This window comes from Henckelia pumila, chromosome 3 (genome assembly GCF_033568475.1).
Source record: "Henckelia pumila isolate YLH828 chromosome 3, ASM3356847v2, whole genome shotgun sequence".
NCBI classification, from domain to species: Eukaryota; Viridiplantae; Streptophyta; class Magnoliopsida; order Lamiales; family Gesneriaceae; genus Henckelia; species Henckelia pumila.
In genome coordinates, this window is record NC_133122.1 from 181,797,481 (window position 1) to 181,818,040 (window position 20,560).

The 20,560-nt window shown below is 35.7% G+C and overlaps 3 protein-coding genes across 9 annotated transcripts; 2 read left to right on the forward strand and 1 right to left on the reverse strand.

Annotated features, from left to right (window-relative positions):
* Window positions 1-131: 131 nt before the first annotated feature.
* On the reverse strand, window positions 132-3,206 carry LOC140886623 (tubby-like F-box protein 5). 7 transcript variants are annotated; one of them, XM_073293304.1, is made up of 6 exons: window positions 2,935-3,206; window positions 2,564-2,661; window positions 2,031-2,409; window positions 1,860-1,947; window positions 1,153-1,282; window positions 132-1,063 (listed from the first exon to the last, which is right to left on the reverse strand). In XM_073293304.1, exons 3-6 carry the CDS (start codon window positions 2,379-2,381, stop codon window positions 412-414), a joined length of 1,221 nt encoding a protein of 406 aa, XP_073149405.1. In that variant the 5' UTR covers window positions 2,382-2,409; window positions 2,564-2,661; window positions 2,935-3,206; the 3' UTR covers window positions 132-411. The 7 variants fall into 7 exon arrangements, with proteins under 7 accessions (XP_073149405.1, XP_073149403.1, XP_073149406.1 ...); XM_073293302.1 differs by having other exon boundaries at window positions 2,031-2,459; XM_073293305.1 differs by having other exon boundaries at window positions 2,916-3,206.
* Window positions 3,207-13,645: 10,439 nt separating this feature from the next.
* Window positions 13,646-16,117, forward strand: LOC140890107 (uncharacterized). Its single transcript, XM_073297867.1, has 6 exons — window positions 13,646-13,926; window positions 14,185-14,326; window positions 14,405-14,695; window positions 14,791-15,016; window positions 15,152-15,307; window positions 15,849-16,117. Exons 1-6 carry the CDS (start codon window positions 13,646-13,648, stop codon window positions 16,115-16,117), a joined length of 1,365 nt encoding a protein of 454 aa, XP_073153968.1.
* Window positions 16,118-18,149: 2,032 nt separating this feature from the next.
* On the forward strand, window positions 18,150-20,322 carry LOC140890108 (uncharacterized). The gene is made up of 5 exons (XM_073297868.1): window positions 18,150-18,293; window positions 18,412-18,649; window positions 18,752-19,200; window positions 19,357-19,490; window positions 20,043-20,322. The coding sequence occupies exons 1-5, from the start codon at window positions 18,150-18,152 to the stop codon at window positions 20,320-20,322; spliced, it is 1,245 nt and encodes a 414-aa protein (XP_073153969.1).
* Window positions 20,323-20,560: the final 238 nt, after the last annotated feature.

The window sequence follows — 20,560 nt, forward strand, 5'->3', positions numbered from 1 at the left end:
TTTAGGCAGTACATAAAATACACCACCATTCACAACTTCATAAAATAAGTTTGCGAACCAAATAATTAATATGAACCTCAAAACATTAAGGTCGAGTTTGAGCAGTATGGCTGGCAATCGAGATCATTCAAGCTTTAATTAACGTGTTTGTAATTGAGTCAACTCGTTCTCACAACAATCGAGCGTCTAAGAAAATAGGTAGCAGAACAATGAAACATTTTTCACATAACGTACATTTTCAAGATGAAACATCTCTCTTAATGAACACAGACAGCCACTTTACTCACACGTTGACAGGTAATAACCTACAAAACCAAAGAATCTAACTTCCATACAGAGACTAGAGACATAAAACACTCTAAGAAGTAAATAAGGAAAAGACGATCATGATCTATGTAATCCATGTGAAACTCACTCACAGGCTGGTTTCGCATCGTAGCTGCTCAAGCAGATAGCAAATGCTTGAAATGCAGATAATGGGTAGCAATAATCCATGGTAAAGATATCTTTTCCAATCTTTCCGAACTGTAAAATCACCTTTTCTTGTTCTGCAGCAGGGATGTTAAGTGAAGGATCCACAGCTGCCACGAGCTGGAAATTTTTAACAGATGCTACAGTGACACGCCCTCTGAAATTCAGGCACCAGCATTGCAATTGCTCGTGCCATCTCGGGGACTTGTTTTTAAGAACAAGTGCCTCTGGCAAACTCAAAAGAGTTGGAGAGCTGAAATAAGTGCTGGGCTCGCTTCCTTTCGGGATCAGTGGGGATGAGGTATTTTCGTCGATGCACAGAGGAAATGAAGTTGGAGTTGGGGCGGTGCCACCTTCTTGAATAGATGAAACAGGAATCGAATGGATTACACAATGCAATCTCCTAGGACCTCTTTTTCGAAGAACATTGAGCTCATACGACACGGTGGCTATGCTATAGTTAAATGCAGGTAATCTTGGAGATACTTGGCTAGTGCTAAATCTTCGACTCAGCCGAGAGGTGTGTTGAATTGCAGAATCTTTTGGGGGCTGGCTATCATATATAGTGAACTTGGTTCCCAAAAAATTGGACCTGATTATAGAATATAGATATGTCATTAAAAAAACAAAAAAGTAAAATGATGGCATAGACATCAACTAGAGTGGTGTAACAAAACTTGCCTAAGTTTTCCAAGATATGTATTGCTAGCTCGAGAAAAATCATCCGCAACCAAAGAAATTATGAAGTCTGTGCTTGTTGCCCTTCTGATCTTTTTGGCTGCCAACAGTAATTTATCACTCTCGTTCTCGGCTGCCATTAGAAATTCAACAGTTAGTGGTATATATCTAACATATCTAGTTGGCCTGCTGAAGTAACACTGAGCTTCTAAATTATTGTTTCTAAGGCAAAGACATTTTCCAGTATTTGTGAGCGCCATAGAAAGATCAATATCCTATTTTCCGCCGTATAAGGTCAATCGCTTTGATACACTTGGGATCACCCTTATATAGACTCGGGAGTTTTGAGTGTTTTAGTATGGCTATTTCATCCCCAAAATAGCCTAATAACTTCACACAAGAACACAAAAATAGCTCTATCTTAAATAATATAAAATATCCAGATGAATCAACAGAAGCAACAGCCAATACACATTGGATATAATCTAAATAAATCTAAATTGAGGCGACACAACTTTGAAATCAAACCATATGAAAACCCAATGTAGTAGCCAACAATGTCGTAACAAGCATTGCATACATTGTATGTGTTATAACCACAAAACAATAGTGCGAGAGAAGAAGAATTATTTTAGATTGACATAAAGAAATCACAGCCGAAAATTACAACCCCCAATGCCACAGCAAACAAGGAAACAAAATGAACTTACATGGGGTCAGACCAAAATACAGGCAGTATGTTGAAGTTGTCCTATCCCTCTTGATAAAGCATTGGATTGGACTATCTCGCGGGCCCGGCTAGCATGGACAAAACAAAGAGTTACTTCAACAGAATCACATACAACAATCAAAATGGAGATTACTAAACTCTGAATGAATACCTGCTTCAACGAAATGGGGAAGGTGAGCTTCCCACATTCCTCAGGAGTTTTGACAATCTCCTTCGTGATCTCTCTCCAAGATTTACAAACTGAAGCACAAAAGACAACTACAGTCCTTGCAGGCCATGAAGTTTCGCTCTCTTCGACCCTTCGGATAATATCCAAAAGCAATTCCGGCGGTAAATTTGCCCACCGCCCTTGTTGGATTGGCTCGAAAGGAACTACTGCATCTGGGGCTACATATGACATAGTTCGGCTTCGCCAAAGCCTCCCCTGAATCCCTTTCCGTGATAAGCTGCCAATCCCATCTTTCATATCCTTTAGCTCGCGGACGATGCTCTTAAATGGCATCAAGACGGGTTGCACTACCAACTACAGTCTTCAGTTAAATATACAAGAGAAAAGTTTAGTCGCAAGGCAACATTCAACCTGAAAAATGTGAAGACTAACGGTTCAAGAGGAGGAAAATAAACCCCCGTCGTTTTCTTACTTTTCATTCATACCAGTTTTCTTAAAATCCAAAAGATATATACCTCAAGTTTAAAGATCAATCCTTTTCCACATAAATTAGCAGTATTTGAGCGCGATAAAATGGAAACGTGTGATACCCAACCAAAGAATTCGGATTTCACTGAATGATGCGTCAAATTAAACCAGTGAGAGAATAAATAAATCAGTAATAAGCATTTTTCATATACAATGAAAATAAGCAACAAGATCCAAAATTTACACATGACAGATTCGTCATCACCCAAATCAGAACACAAAACAATCGCCACATCACAGATCGCATCATATCCAACCCATTACTACCCGGCACACTTGTACTACTAAGTGAGAAATAGACTTTCCGAATCTTTCCTAAAAACCATTAAAAAACACAACCTGCGCTATCCACACCAACCTCATGGGAAATTCAAAGAAAGAAAATTTCGAAAATCCAGAGATCGGACGGGAGATGGCAGAGTCAGATCACAAGCACATCTGATTTACATGGGCCCCACACAAGTCTTCCCCAAAACCCTCTGCATATCTCCCTCCACATAGCTGTATCTCCACCGTCTCCGGCCCTCCGCCACTGCAGTTCGATCACGATAAAAGTGCAGAATTATAGCTCTTACTTGATAAAGCTTTTGAAGGAATAAGATCCAATGGTTTGGTTTTTGTATTAACAGTCATTTTTTTTTTTAGAAAATGTATTAACAGTCATTTCACAAATATATGAATAAATATATTAAATGAAAAAATTGTAGAAGATATTTTAAAATTTCTTTTTAAAAAATGTTCTTTATGGATTCAAAGAATAAATAAGATATGTTTTTTTAGGGAATAATTATTTAATACGTCCCTATAATTTTTTTATTTTCCCAAAAATATACTAACACTTTATTCGTTATCACTTACATCCCTCTTTTAACAAAATGTTTTCCTAATATGTCATCTAAACTAAAAAATTTCTATACTACCCTTTTTACTAAAAAAATACTTAATATTTCTCAATGGCTCAACAAAATGGTATCAAAGCCTAGTTAATGTTTATTCAGACTTTATATTATTCATTTAATCATATTTTTCTTTGTTGAGGAAAAGATTTTTCAACAAATCATGTATTCAGACGAAAGTTTGAATCAGGAAATAGATTCCCCATCAAATACAAGGCCCTGTGCGAACTCTAAAAGGATCAAGAAATATGTTTAACTCCAAATTTTTAGAGATTACACCAGATTTCTAAGCTCTTCGAAGATCTTAGAGAAATCCAAAAGACGGTACAATATTACAGCAATCAGCTGTATGATATACCTCGACAAATTGAAAAAATCCTTAAAAAACAAGAAGAAATTCTTGTAAATCTAAAGGATCTTCAAATAAAAATCCAGAATCTAGAACAAACATCTAGTTCTAGTAAAAGTGGACGGTTACCACTTCATTTGGTACCGAACCTTTGTTACATCAGAAAGGTAAAACCAAAATGGTACAAAAACCTTTAACTGATGAAGAAATGATAATTAATCTCATAAAAGCAGTATCAGAGAAAAATAATATCTGATGACTACTTTAAAAAGATTAAATATTGAGGATCTACAAGACCTTGCCGATTCATTTGCAAATCTAAAGGAAGTAGATCTAAAGATGAATTTCCCTGAAGGTGAGCAACCTACGGGGAACCCGCCAAGATATGTGGTTAAAACAGAAGAACCACATAGTAAATTTCAGGTTGGAGAAAATTCTCATCTAGCAGGAACAAGGACAAGAAGGAGTAAAATCTCACTCCATAAAACTTCTTATGGAAAAACTGTTTTAGATCCGATACATCCTTATGGGGTTATATTAAACCTTGATGTACTGGACTTCAAAAACAGAGGAGATCTCATAGATGATTGGACATCAGCTATGAGAATCGCAGCGGGAACATTAGATCTTAATAAAGAAGGTTTCATTAAACTTCTAGAAATGAGTCTAATGGGATCTGTTAAGATAGCTTGGGAAATGACCATGCCAGAGGCTAAAGAATCAGTCTTGGCAGGATAATCCCTAAGCGAGATTGGAGGAAGAATGACTACCCTATTTAAAGCACAATTTATAGGGGTAGACTATTTCAATAATCAAGATACAAATAAAAAGAGAAGATATACTCAAGCTCTGTATAGTCTCGAATTGCATGATATCTGTTTAGTTAATGAATACATTATGTTATTCACTAAATACAAATGGAGTTCAGGAATAGAGGAAAATGTAGCTATTCAGCTATTTTTTGCAAAAATGTCAAGCCCCTGGAGAGAAATGCTGATAAAAGAATACGTTCAGGAAATTCGGATACATTGGCAAGACGTTCCTCTTTTCTGAAATAAAAATTGGCAGAATGGTACCACATGACAGCATTACAGAAGAACTACAAAAGGATAAGGGGTATAGATAAACGTACTCCTTTATGTTGTAGAGAAAATGATCTCCCAACAATCAATGGAAACATGTCATATGGATTTAAAAGAAAGAAATTCAGAAATAATTCCTAAACGAACGAGAAGTTCTTGGAAACCAAGAACAGTTTGGTCCAAACAAAAGACTAGCTCGTACAGATCAGGGAAAAGAAGTGGACCTACAAGAACATCCCCAACAACTTGTTCATCGCAAAGCAGGGGAAGAATACCATCCAGAGAACTTTTGAAAGAACTCATACGAGAGCAAGTGAAAGTTTTAAATACTGCAACTGTTGGACATACAGAGCAAGGGGACATATTTCGACAAATTGTCCAAAAAATGAGAAGAAAGAAGTCAAACTCTTTGAAGCAACACCAGATATGGATGATGCGATCTTCTTTCAAGACCTTTTCCAAGTGTATCAGTTTGAGAATATACCCTCAGACGAAAGTATATATGAGGAAGAAACACTATGTAGTCAAGATGAATCTGATGATGAATCAGAATCAGACTAAAGAAGAGGTGTTTCAACACGAAACACATAAAAGTTTGACTGGGTTTTTTTAGTCAAACTACTATATCTCATAATATGATCCAAAGGATTATGAGAGAAAATCATACTCTACAAAAGTATCAAGAATTTTCGGCTCGACAAGTGGAAAGAGTCTTAGGAAATCTGGGGCTAAGACAAAGAAGACACAATCTGATTTATAAGGTATCCTGAAGGAAAATGACGATCCCTGTGGAATTAACTAGTAATTAGATTGAGATGCAATTGATTCCTTTTGAAGAAATAAGAGAAGAATTGAAATATTCAAGATGTTGTTCTGGGTACTATCTCAGGAAATCTATATGCAGGAAAAATAGTAGGGGTTATTTATCCAAGAATAGCCTACAATTTAGCTGACAGAGACTTTAGTCGAGCCTTGCCGTTGCATCAAAACTTCAAGGAAAAAAGATTAATGAAGGAAGGTAATAGGCCATATTCTATTACATATCAAATTTCATATGCTCTTTATAATATTCATCATTATGAATTATTTATTAGAAATGATTTTATAGAAATTCCAAAGATTTTTGGAAAGGTTGCTCAAGAAATCTACCTAGAAAGAATCGAGTTTCCTTTAATTCAGGAAACAAACATTTAAATTCAAGACAAACCAGTTCTTTACAGGGAACATAAAATAGAACCCATAAGGTTATCTTTCCAGGGTAACCGAATGACAAGTCGAAGATGGAAAAAATCTCCTATTCAGGAAATTCCACCAGAAGAAAAAGATTTTTCTATAATAGGAAAGCTTAGATCTCCAGAAGGATGGAAAGAAGTAAAAATAGTATTCAAAATTACAAGTCATCGGAACCAATTCCCTTGTAATTCGATTTACTATTTAGAACAACAGGAAAAAAGTACTTAAAAATGAGTGATAAATATTGGAGAATTGGAAGTTCAAATCTACGAAATTCTAGGAAAATAAATAGATCAGCTCATTCTTGGCCCTTGAGGACCATAAACCATGGAAACGCTTTGAAAGAGGAATAGAGTTTATGGCAAAAGAAAAAACTTGGAGAATTCAATAAAAATTTTACAATATGGAAAATCAAGAGAATTGAGTAAGGGATAATCACCTAACCAAATTTGAAAACTCTGTTCACAAACAGAGAAAGAAACAACTCTTGAAGTTAGTAAATCATGAGCATGACTTACTAGAACTCATTGAAGAAGTAGAGAAAAGCAACCATACTCTACCTACTGAAGCCTTAGAAAAATTAAGGCAGAATAGTCTTAATCGGATTACTGAGTTACAACACAACTTATTAAAAATGGCAGGGCCAATTATTAATCCCTTTAAAAAATGACAACAAGTCCTTTCTCCATATACATTCCAATAGGGATGTTGTATGAACAATATAAGGCTGAATACTTTGCAGCCTATATTGATTCAGGAGCAGGAATTTGTACAGCAAAAAGAGGATCTTCCCTATAGATTGTGAAGAAGAATTGCCAAAAATTGCAGGACGAGATTTCTCAAAAAGAATTCTAATTCTTTGCAAAGGAATAAACAAGCAGAGATCCTTATGGGAGGTGCATGTCAAACTCCTTGGTACAAGGTAAAGACACCACCAATATATTTCCATGATACAGGAGCCGATATCTTGTTGAGAAATAACTTTTTACAAATGTTTAAAAAGTACACAAAAGATAACGAGTCAAGACGACTTATGTTCACTACTATTTGTGATCATAAGATTATCTTTCAACGACTCAAGGTGTCCTTTATCGACAAATGCCGATAATGTTCCGCAGCCAGCGTGGTGATAGAGGACAACTTTTTCACCCAAAGATGAAAGATTCCAGGAGATTTGGAGAAACTATGTTGAAAATAAAGAGAGAACAAGAACTCCAAATAGAGGATATGGATCTTCTCAAGGTAACTCTAACCCATAGAGATATAGAGTTGGAGAATAAGATATCCCTTGAAGATGTAAAAAAAAAGCTCAAAGAAAGTTATAATGAGCATCCATTGACATGGTGGGATAGAAATCAACTCAAAGACAGCCTTACTTTAAAGGAAGGCAAAGAATATGAGTTTGTTAGATATAAGCCTATCCCAATAAACGTAACAGATCAAAGGGATATGAGAGTGATTATCAAGGAACACTTAGACCTTGGTCTAATCAAAGAAGGAGTGTCACCATATAGTAGTCCAGGTTTTCTGATCAGAAATCATGGTGAGATAAAAAGAGAAAAACTCAGGTTGATTACTAATTACCAAGAAATTAATAAAATCCTGGAGTTTGATGGGTACTTCATACCCAACAAAGAACACCTAATAAGTTGTGTAAGAAATGATAAAGTGTTCTCAAAATTTGACTGTAAGTCTGGATTTTACCAGATTCGGATGGAAGAAGACAGTAAAAAATTCACAGTCTTCTCTACACAACAAGGACATTCTATCTGGGAGGTTATGCCTATGGGATTGACTAATGTACCCCAAATATTTCAAAGAAAAATGGATAATCTATTTAAAGATTATTTCAACTTCATGTTTGTTTATATTGATGATATTCTTATAGCATTAAAAAATATAGATGAACATGTTAAACATTTAGAAATTTTCTCTAAAATTTGTAAACAAGAAGGACTGGTTTTGTCCAAAAAGAAAGCAGTCATAGCAACAAGAAAAATTGAATTTCTTGGCATTGAGATCGATGAATCTGAAATAATTCTACAACCCCATGTTGTGGAAAAGGTACAAAATTTTTCAGATAAACTCAAAGATGTAAAACAACTCCAAAGTTTTTTCGGAGTGGTTAATTTTGCAGGAATGTTAATAAAGAACCTAGCAATGTACAGAAAGGTGTTCAGTGCTTTATTAAAAAAGGATGCAAGGTTTATATGGACCAATGAACATACTAAAGGGGTAAATCAACTAAAAGAGATATGCAAGAAACTCCCGAAGATGGCTATACCCGTAGATGAAGATGATTTGGTGTTATTTACAGATTCTAGCGATGATTGGTGGGCTAAAATCCTGACTAAGCTCACTCCAGATGGGAAAGTACCATGAAGATACTGTAGTTACCTTTTTATAGAATTTGATTGTATCAGATGACATATCAACGAAAAAAAATTTTACGCAGTTAAAAAGGCTTTTGAAAAATGACATTTATTCTTATTTGCTAAGAAATTTACTTTAAAAGTTGATAATACCCAGGTAAAGGCTTTCTTAAGAAATAAAATTAAATCTAAACCAGAGAAAGCTAGATTATTAAGATGACAATGTCAAAATTATATTTTTGATATTGTTATCATTAAATCTCATGAAAATATTCTTGCAGATTTTTTAACAAGAGATGGAAGGCAGTAACGTGGATTCCATCATGAAAATACAGAGGCATCTCAGGGAACACCTGGGGTTGCTTCAAACCGAGTTCAACCAGTTAGCCATTAATGTTGAAATGGCCGACATGTTACAACTAGCTGATCAGATCAAAGTATCTAATCGAATTACAAGATATTTTCAAGCTCAAACTCAACTATGAGCTGCTATTCAAGGGCCGATTGTGAAGGCTATAGAGAAACCATTGGTTTCTCATAAACAAGATATGCTAAAACCATTGGTTTTAGAAGAACAAAAAATACAGCCACATGTTGTAAAGAAAGATGTTAAAGGTTCTAAAACTCAAGAAGCAAGTGCTAATCTATCATCAGCTTTTGATTATCTAGATGAAGCAACAATTGATGAGGATAACTCATCAAGTCAACCCTCCGCTTCTGGGGTAAAAGAGAAAGAGATCAATATTAGGCCCAACACATACAAGGGCAGGGTTTGGCTAAAAAGTAATGTCAATCCTAAGGATGTAAAGCTATGGTATGAAATTGGGGATTTAACCTCAGTCTATACAATTTCACCAGGCTTCCAAGAGATATCACAACTACCAAAATGGATTCATGTAGCAGTCCAAGAAACATGGGCAAACAATGACCATTTGTCTAGAGGAGATGTGCTCGAGTTATACTTCTTTAGTGCAGCTCCAGAACCAACAGAAAAAGAATCACACGAGTCATTTCATTTCATCAAGCTAAGGAGACCTGATATAAATAATCAAAGATTTATCAAGGATCCTATATCTGAAAAATACCATTGATATCCACTTTCGGAGAAAATAAAATTTCAACTAGAAGGGCATGGGTATTTGGGTCTGTCTCACTGAGATGGACAAGGTCAAGTTTTCGTTCAAATTTTATCAAAATTTTGTGAATGGATCATTCTTGTTAAATACAATGACAAGAAAAACTACGGCTTTTGCGGAAGAACTCTTCGAAAAGAAGAGGAACCTTTTGTGGAACAACAAGCTACCATAGAGTAAAGAAACTCGTCGGAAATTTTGCAACATGACTCATATCGGAAGATGGTCAGAGAATATCTGCCCAAAATGTCCAAACCAGAAAGAGCCATAATTTGGAAAAACCTTTAGATCTCGAACGGATCGGAAGGATTTTTTCGAGACAAGCAAAGGTGGACAAAGACCACTGAAGACGCGTTTTCACATGGGCCCACTTCAAAAGAAAAAGATTCCCCCAAAAAATTAAGAATAAAGCCAAAAGAAAGTGGCAGACATGTGACTCATCCACTAGTAAAAGATGTCATCAATAATGGCATAAATAATTTAAGACAGTGTAACATTCCCTGAAATTTTTTGGTGAAACGAGTGGAATTTCAGCTATAAATACAAGCATTTGAAAAAGCTGAAGACATCGATCATTCTCTTCAGTTTTCTAACAAAATAAAATTATTGTAATATTTCTCTTTCTAAGTTTGTATTAAGTTTTTGTAATTTTATGTATTCCAAGAACAAGGCTATGATGAGTAGCTAAACTAGTTATCTCATCTTCTTCAAAGGAGGTTGATTTATGTAATAATATGTTGTCTGAATAAAATTTTTAACGCTCTTCCCTATCATGTTGTTTTCATTTAAAAATTAAGCTTTGACTATACGCCTTAAGGTAGGAAACGAAATAAGGTTGTGGTAGCTGCTGCTGAAGGAGTCTGTGTCAAGAACCATCGGTTGCGATCATGTGGTTTGTTGGTGAGGAGCTACCTGTAAAACCCGATGGACATAACCCGGCAACAGTTTGGTAAAAGAGGTAATTTGCTTTAATTTAATTACGGAAGCATGATGGGATTAAGTGTTAATATTAAAATAGAAAATAAAGGGCAGAATAGGTATTATTTAGTTTCAAGGACATATTCGAGACATTTTTTAATTAATAAGGAATATATTTAGGAATTGAAAAACAAAAGGGATATAATTGGGACGATGATTAAACCAGAAGGATATATTTAATAATTATCCTTGTTTTTTTATATCATTTGGTGCTTATATTGTTTGGAATACATATAACTTCATTAAAATTATTAAAATCTGCCTCTCTTGCACACGATGCGTATATATACATAATTTTTTTATATTAATTAACAATTAATTTTCATGTTATTTTTAAAACACATTTGATAAATTAGATATTCAAAATTTTTAGGAGAGATAATTATCAAATCTAAAAATTTTAAATTACAAACAAAGACAACGATTGTCATTTTGGTAAATAAGATAAAATCTAATAGCTAAAAAAAAGGTGAACATATAAATGACTAATTTGTCTAAAAATTTTGGTTTTGTTGGGAATTAAGTTAGGATATAACTGTAATTTTATCTGAAGCTTCACCAATTAATTGAAAGTTTGTTAATTAAATGTTCTTTATAATAATAATAATAATAATAATAATAATAATAATAATAATAATAATAATAGAGTAAGAAGTAAGATAATCGTTGTGTTATTTATGAAATTTAATACTCAAATTTGATATCAATATTTAGTTTAAATATTAGATACAAACTTCTACTTATCACATGGGAAATGAAATAAAAAATAATGAGAATTTTTTGTTAATAAACTAGAAAAGTTTAAAATTAAGAAATAAATAGGAATCAATCTTAATATTAAAGTGAAGTCAGACCTCTAAGATTTATGTCTCATCAATTAATCGTCTTGCAAACTCATCGTTAGTTAAATTTTAAGTTATCAAAATTTTTAGTTAATTAAAATCGACTCATTATCATAGCTTTGAATATGATTGAGATTTATTTAGTATCAAATATTTAATATAAATCATCTTATTCATTCTTCGCTGGATCGAATTGGACATAATTCCTAGATTATTACTTGATGTCATACACTTTCGAGCAAAAAATATCACAACAGTCCCTATCCGATCCCACTACTAGTGAGACCATCTCACAAAAGACCTATTATTTTAGGTTTATTAAATTAAATTTTCAAACTTTATTTTAGTATATATAGTAACTTTTAATTTTTGGTTATTTTGGTAAAATAATGTGGCACCAGAATACGTCAGCAATTTTCGATTTCACATTAGGATTTTTCGATGTCATGTTAGTCTTTTTCGATATCACATAAGTAATTAGACCAAAATAGCCAAACTGTAGGACCGAGCGCATGTCGTTTTACCAAAATCTATAGCTGGTGGGTTCAATCGCTCTACCATCAAAAGAGAATTATTGCACCTGATAGTCGTGTTTGTGTTGCATATTTTAATGTCATTTTACTGTTGTTTTGCATGAATTTATATGTTTTAATTCAGTATTTTGTTCATATTTCATGCACCGTGTCTACATTACATGTTCCCGCATTTATTGTGTAGGAAAAGACACTTTAAAGAGGAATTGGATCAAAAGTCATCTTGCTCGATCTGCATCATTTCACTGAACGAGCGAGAGGAGCATGAATTTCGAGATAGAAGTTTTTTCGCTCGATCTGCCATTTTTTGTTGATCGAGTGGGAGAAGAAAAGAAAGAAAAGATGCGGATCAGATTTATGTTCGCTTGATCGATAGACTTTCACCTATCGAGCGTGACGGGATTTCGAAAAGTTTATCAGAAAAAGGAAATTTGTCTTTTGAGGACTCTAGTCTATATTTAACACTTTTATTCCGAATTTTACTTACTTTGTAATCAGACTTGAAGGGTTTGGACTCCAAGAACTCTTTGGCAGCTAGGTTTTCTTCTAATTTTCGTAGACTTTTTCTTTTCTTTGGAATTTTTCTTTGAAATCTCATGAATCTTTGTGGCTAAGTTTTAGCTCTTGGTTAAGGAAGACAAGCCCTTGAATTTATTTAATTTGTGAGACTCAATTTTTCATTGTTTAATTCCAATTGAGTATCAAAATTTGTTTAGGATTAATTTATGCTTGTATGTGAGATTATTGGATTGATTACAATGAGATATCATACAATCTATAGCTAAATTAGATATCAAATCCGTAATTGTTTGATTTATCTAATTTTTGAAGCAACTGCAATTAATAATTTTCCGCTTGTGAATTTATTAATTTGTAGGAACAACGATTGACTAGATTAAATACAACCGCTTTTGTATGTGTTGTATAGGTTCATCAGTTTTACTAGTTTGCATGCTACCTTGAATTTAAACCTTAATCGCTTGTATTGGGTTAATTCATTGGTAAGGGTTAATTTAAAACGCATGTGTCTTAGTTAACTAAAATTAAGGTGAAATAGGAATTAAGTTTCCAATGACGAATATTCAATGAGAATTAATTATTTTTAGAGAGTCGATGATCAAATTAATAATTTCAAAGGTGTGGTTGACCGATATCGATATTCATTAATTAATTGGTTTTCTATAATTCTTGCATGCTAGTTAATAACATTTCATTTTAATTGTTTTTTTACTTTTTAATAGTTAATTTCAAAAATCAAAACCCCCATTTATTTGTTTTCAGTATTCTGTTTAGAACTCAAATAAATTTTACCTTTCTCGTGGAAACGATTCCCGACTCTCGCTACTGCATATTTTATTTATCTGAGTTGAGTTGGGTAATTTGGGAGCGATACGACTAAGCATTACCAAATTTTGGTGTCGTTGCCGAGGAGTGATGTTTAATTTATTGTGTTCTAGTTAATTGCTTTAGCTTATTTTGTTTCGTTTCTTTTATTCTAGTACTTCTCTGGTCGTTCATGTCTGCAGGAGAATCTTCAGATGAAGAATTTTCCTACGATCCTGAGATTGATAGAAATGTTCACCGACGGCAAAGAGAAGCTCGAAGGAGACTAGAATAGGACGAACATCAAACTGGAAATCTCGAAGAAGAGATGGCTGTCAACGCAATTCTGAGCCTGAGACAACTGGGCACCCCTGATCTAAATCAGCAGCCTTTATGCATTACTTTTCCTACTCTAGAAGCTAATGCTATATTTGAGTTAAAATCCAAACTAATTCACTTATTGCCTTCTTTTCATGGTCTTGCTGGTGAGAATCCTCACAAGCACTTGATGGAATTCCATGTGGTATGCACGAGCATAAAACCCCATGGAGTAACAAAGGAGCAGATCCAACTGAGAGCTTTTCCTTTTTCTTTGAAGAGTGCTGCAAAGTATTGATTGTACTATTTACCTCCTGGATTCATCACAACATGGACTGAAATGAAGAGAATCTTTCTGGAGAAATATTTTCCAGCTTCTAGAGCAGCGAATATCAGGAAGGAGATATACGACATCAAGCAATATATGGGGGAGTCACTTCATGAGTACTAGGAGCAGTTCAAAAAGTTGTGTGCTAGCTGTCCGCAACATCAGAATAGTGAGAACCTTTTAATTCAATATTGCTATGAAGGTTTGTTACCTAATGACAGGATCATGGTAGATGCAGCCAGTGGAGGAGTTTTTGTGGACAAAACTCCACGAGAGGCAAGAAATTTAATCGAGAATATGGCTGCCAATTCTCAGCAATTTGGCACCAACAGAAGTGATCCTGCACCCAAAAAGAATAATGAGGTAAATGTTTCTTCTCTTGAGCAAAAATTGATTGAACTGACGTCTCTTGTGCGTCAAATGGCTGTAGAAAATGGACAGACTGCAAAGGCATGTGGAATTTGCGCTGCAATGGGACATGCAACTGACATGTGTCCCACTCTTCAAGAGGAATCGGTCGAACAAGTGAATGCTACTGACGGATTTCCTGGACCACCACAACGAAAGTATGATCCGTATTCCAACACATACAATCCAGGTTCAAAGGATCATCCAAATCTTAGTTACGAAAACCCTCCGACGAATCAACCTGACCTCAGGCACAACCGCATAATCAAGCCTACATGCCACCGTATCCTCCACAACAGCAGCGCCCTCAAATTTCAACGCCAGGTGAGTTTCTTGAAAATATAGTTAAGGATCTTGCAACTAATACTCTGAAATTCCAGCAGGAAACCTGAGAAAGTATCCAAAACTTGAATACCCAGTTGGAACAGCTCGCCACTACAATCAACAAGTTGGAAGCCCAACATTCCAACGCTTTACCATCTCAAATAGTTCCGAACCCAAGGGAGAATGCAAGTGCAATTATTCTAAGGAATGGGATGGAGTTTAAAGTCAAGGAGAAGGTAATAGATGTTTCATCCAAGAAGAAACAGAGTGAAGAGCTGAAAATGGATGATAAAGAAGCAACTCAGGGAGAAGCGCAAAAAGGTAAGCTTCCTCTCCTCTCTGAATATAAACCCGTAGCCCCTTTTCCCTTAGCACTTAAGGAATCTAGGAAAGATGAAGGGATTAAGGAACTCTATGATACTTTTTGTAGATGTGAGGTAAACATTCCATTGCTAGATTTTATTAAGCAGGTACCTCGCTATGCGAAGTTTTTGAAGAAATTGTGCACTGCGAAAAGGAAACAGACGTTGAAGGGATGTCAGAAGATAGAGTTGGGAGAAAATGTATCTGCTGTGATCCAAAGGAAATTGCCTGCAAAATTCAAGGATCCAGGTATGTTCTCTATCCCATGTACCATAGGGAATGTTAGACTTGAAAAGGCCATGTTAGATCTAGGAGCATCGATCAATGTCATGCCATATTCTATTTATGCATCCTTAAAGCTTGGACCTTTGAACAAAATTGGAATTGTCATATAGTTAGCTGATAGATCTAATGCATACCCTAGGGAGTAGTAGAGGATGTGTTGGTGCAAGTAAATAATTTGGTCTTTCCCGCTGATTTTTATGTACTCGACATGGAAAATGGTGATCACAAAGTCCAATTCTGTTAGAAAGACCATTTTTGAAAACGTCGATGACAAAAATTGATGTTCACAGTGGCACACTTACTATGGAATTTTACGGTGAGGTCGTAAAATTTAATATCTATGATGCCATGAAATTTTCTAATAGTGATTATTGTGTATATTCTGTTGATATTTTGGATTACTTGGCACAAAAGTGTTTTGAGCTTGCAGGAAAAGGCAAGCTAGAGGTGGCTATTATAGCACCCATTCAACAGGACGATGATGGAATTGGTTTCAATGAATAAGTGGAAGAGATTGTGACAATTCTGAACCGTGCCCCTGAGCTACCTCAATCAGATAATCTTTCATATATCTCTTTACCAATACCTAATACTCGGCGTCTTCTATCTGTTTTGCAGGCACCAATCATTGAGCTAAAAACATTGCCCAAACACCTCAAACATGTTTTCCTAAGAGAAGGAGAAATATTGTCAGTTATCATCTCTAGAAGTTTGGAAGTCGAACAAGAGGAGCAACTCGTCAAGGTTTTAAAGGAGCACAAGACTGCTATATGATGAACCATTGCAGACATCAAGGGAATTAGCCCTTCTACACGCATGCATAGGATTCTGATGGAAGAAGGAGCAAGCCCCTCGCGTCAGCCGCAATGGAAATTTTAAGGCCCTAAATTATTTAATTTTAATCCGAGAATATTTAATTTGATAATTTTGGAGTTTAGAATTAAATTCTAATATTATTAAATTATTTAAGATTGAAATTGAATTAAATTGATTTTTCGGGGACTGAATTGCAAATATCTAAAAGTACAGGGACTAAATTGCAATTTGGCTTGAATATATCTTTTTACCCACTTGTTTTCCCTCATTTTTTTACGTGAAGACCATCAGAAAGAAGAGGAGAAAATATGAACCTTTGTACACGCCATTTTTAGAATTTCGGAACTCCGATTTTGTGCGATCCGGCCGTCAGATTTCAGAATCAAATTTATATATGTGATCACCGCTGTGAGAGCTATGTTTTGGTATATATTTTCTTGAGTTCTATCAAATTTGAATTTTGATGATATGATGGAATTTTATTCTTATTGATTATATATGTTCATGAGCTGGTATCGAATATGTATTCAAAGACGGATCGGTAAAAGATTATCATGTGGATTTCTTGTGAATTTATGAAGCAAATTCGAATACCTCTATTTCTGGAATTGAGGATTTTGAACGTATATATGCTGGTTTATGTTGTGTATGAATGAGATAGGATTGGTATATCGCATTGATTATTGTTTTGGTTGCTGGTTTTTAGCCGTTAAGCCGCCGGTTTCAGAAATTACTAGACTTTTGAACTATTGATTGAGATGTGCTGTAGTTGAGTTTTGTTGATGTCTATAGTACATTGATACTTGATTTTCAGAGTTGGTTGAAGATTTACGAACTCGAGACCTCCGACTTCGAACTGCTACAAGTTTGATCAAGCTTATGGATTGAGCTAGTTATTATCCGTATTTAGGTATGATTCAATGACGATCGAATTGGAGATAATGTCGAGATGAGTGAATTCTCGATCCCGTCAAAAATCACACATTACTTTGCCTTGTATGTTTATATGTTTGGTTATGCATTTCTTGTGTTTATTAGGCTTTGTAATATGATTGTGTATTGTGTCATCTTATGGTGCATGTTGAGCCTAATCTTTCTTCTAGCCTTGCCATGATATCGTTCATGAGTTATTAGCTTCGATATCAAGTATCACTGATGAGTTTATAGCATTGATACTTAGACTTCGGTTATAACATCAGTGATGAGTTTGAGCCTGATGATGAGTTAAACCGTTGTCTTTGATTGAGCCTTGTTTCCTGGCAGCCTTACCATTTGCCTTGCATTTCATAGTTGTGATTTATATTTGAAATGCATGAATCTTGTCATGTCTGTTTCATTATATGTTTCCGTTGTTTCATACTAAGTTTTATACTTACCGGTTTGTCCGGCTGTTGCTTTGTTTTTGTGTGTGCATTGCAACAGGTGATTCAGGGCCGAGTCATAGGAGATCATGAGATTTGGGAGAAGTTTAGATATGGAGACTTCGGGTTTAAGTCGTAGAAGTTGTTGTCAAACTTTTGTTATATATGAAGTTGAGAATGTATGTTTAATGTCAAAACTTGTATCAAAATAGTTGTTGCAAACTTAGAATTAAGTTTGAATACATGTAGCACTTTGTAAGCTTGTTGGTTGAATAAAGTTGCTATCTTTCATGTATTTATTGTTCTTGCATACTTAGCATTTTACATATTGAAATATATGTTGAAATCTAGCAAGATCAAAGCAAAAGACAGCATAAGGAAAAGTGCATTCTGTGGAGCAGCAGAGGGCTCGCTCGAGCTGCACTTTTGTGCGCTCGAGCGAGGCCCATGTTGTGCCAGCCCGAGCAGGTCGCGCTCAAACGGCACAATTTGGCCGCTCGAGCGAGACCCTAATAAAAAAAAATTCTTGTTTCTTGATTACTTCAATTCTCGGTTACCAGTATAATTGATGCTCCAATAAGATTCGAGATGAGCACCCTAGGTCTCCACAGAAATTGAACCCATCTATGATGGAGGTGGTGAAGGCCGAAATTCTCAAACTCCTTGAAGTTGGAGTTATTTATACAATCTCTGACAGCCAGTGGGTTAGCACTATCCAAGTGGTCCCCAAGGAAATCGGAATTACCGTGGTGAAGAACAAGGATGATGAATTGGTTCCCACCCGCATTTAAAATGGGTGGAAGGTTTGTATAGACTATAGAAAGTTGAATGCTGGAACCCGAAAGGACCATTTTCCTTTGCCTTTTATTGATCAAATGATTGAACGATTAGCGTGTCATTCTTACTATTGTTTTCCTGATGGATATTCTGGCTATTTTCATATTGCAATTGCACCGGAGGATCAGGAGAAGACGACATTCACTTGCCCGTTTGGTACCTTCGCTTATCGACGAATGCCCTTCAGACTCTGTAACGCACCAGCCAAATTCCAACGGTGTATGGTTAGTATTTTCTCTAATTTTTATTGAGCACATATTAGAGGTCTTCATGGATGATTTTACCTTCTATGGTGATTCATTTTAAAAATCTAACCTTGCTCTTGTCCTAATGCGGTGTGTCGAAACCAACCTAGTCTTAAATTCTGAAAAATGTCATTTTATGGTTGGGCAAGGTATTGTTTTGGGTCATGTCGTCTCGTCTAAAGGAATTGAGGTAGATAAAGAAAAAATTGATATCATTAAGTCTTTAACCTATCCCAATTGTGTACGGGAAGTGAGCTCTTTTCTTGGCCATGCAGGTTTTTATATGAGATATATTCAGGACTTCGCCAAGATCGCATCCCCCTTGTGCAAGCTGTTGCAGAAATATGTCTCTTTTGAGTTTGATGAATCGTGCAAAACTTCTTTTGACAAACTCAAAGACTCATTGACTTCGGCACCTATCATCCAACCACCAAACTGGAGCAAACCGTTTGAAATCATGTGTGATGCTAGCGACTACGCGGTAGGAGCAGTATTGGGACAAAGAGTTGGAAAAGCATCGCATGCCATCTACTATGCCTCGCGCATTCTGAACGATGCCCAACGAAATTATTCCACCATTAAGAAGGAGCTTTTAGCTGTAGTTTTTGCTTTAGAAAAATTCAGATCTTATTTACTTGGTGCTAAATTTATTGTTTATTCTGATCATGCAACTCTTCGGTTTCTAATGGCAAAGAAGGAGGCAAAGCCAAGGTTAATAAGATGGATATTGCTCCTGAGCGAATTTGATGTCTAGATTAAGGATAAGAGGAGAAAAGAGAATAGAGTGGCAGATCACTTGAGCCGTCTTGTTCATATTTATGAGGATTTGAGCTTGCAAGAAGAATTTCCTGACGAGCAAATATTTTTGGCGAGCACAGTATTACCCTGGTACGCACATATCGTAAATTATTTAGTTACTAATGGGTTTCCCTCTGAATTTTCAAAAGCGCAAAGAGATAAAGTCAAAAGAGATGCTAAATACTTTGTGTGGGATGACGCATACTTGTGGAAACACTGCGCTTATCAAGTCATACGAAGATGTGTACCTGAAAGCGAGGTAATTCATATCCTCACATTTTGTCATTCGTATGCTTGTGGTGGGCTCTTTGGAGCAAAAAGTAAAGCGAGGAAGGTACTAGACTGTGGTTTCTTTTGTCCATCTCTCTTTCGAGATGCATATTTTTTCTGTAAGTTGTGCGCTCAATGTCAAAAGACATGTAATATATCCCAGCGTAAGGAGATGCCTCAACAACCCATTTTAGTTTGCGAAATTTTTTATGTGTGGGGCATCGACTTCTTGGGGCCTTTTCCTAGTTCCTTTGGATGTATTTATATATTACTTGTTGTGGACTATGTCTTGAAGTGGGTGGAAGCTAAGGCCACCCGTACTGACGATTCAAAAGTGGTTGCAGAGTTTATCAAGCATAACATTTTCTCTAGGTTCGGGATTCCACGAACCATTATAAGTGATAGAGGAACACATTTTTGCAACCGGACTATGGCTGGTTTGTTGAAAACGTACCATGTTACTCACAAGATCTCCACTGCATACCATCCACAATCCAATGGCCAAGCTGAAGTTTCTAATAGAGAGATCAAATCTATCCTAGAGAAAACAGTGAATCCGACGCGGAAAGACTGGAGCTTGAGACTGGATGATGCTCTGTGGGCTTACCAAACTGCGTACAAGACACCGATTCACATGTCACCATATCGATAAATTTTTGGGAAACCATGTCATCTGCCAGTAGAATTGGAGCACGGAGCTTATTGGGCAATCAAGAACTTTAATATTCAGATGGATGATAGTGGGGAACACAGGAAGCTGCAGTTGAAGGAGTTGGAAGAGATCCGCAATGAAGCGTATGCCAGTTCCAAGATTTACAAGGAAAAGACAAAGACCTTCCATGACAAGATGATCTCCAGAAGGTAATTCAAAGTCAGTCAGAAAGTCCTTC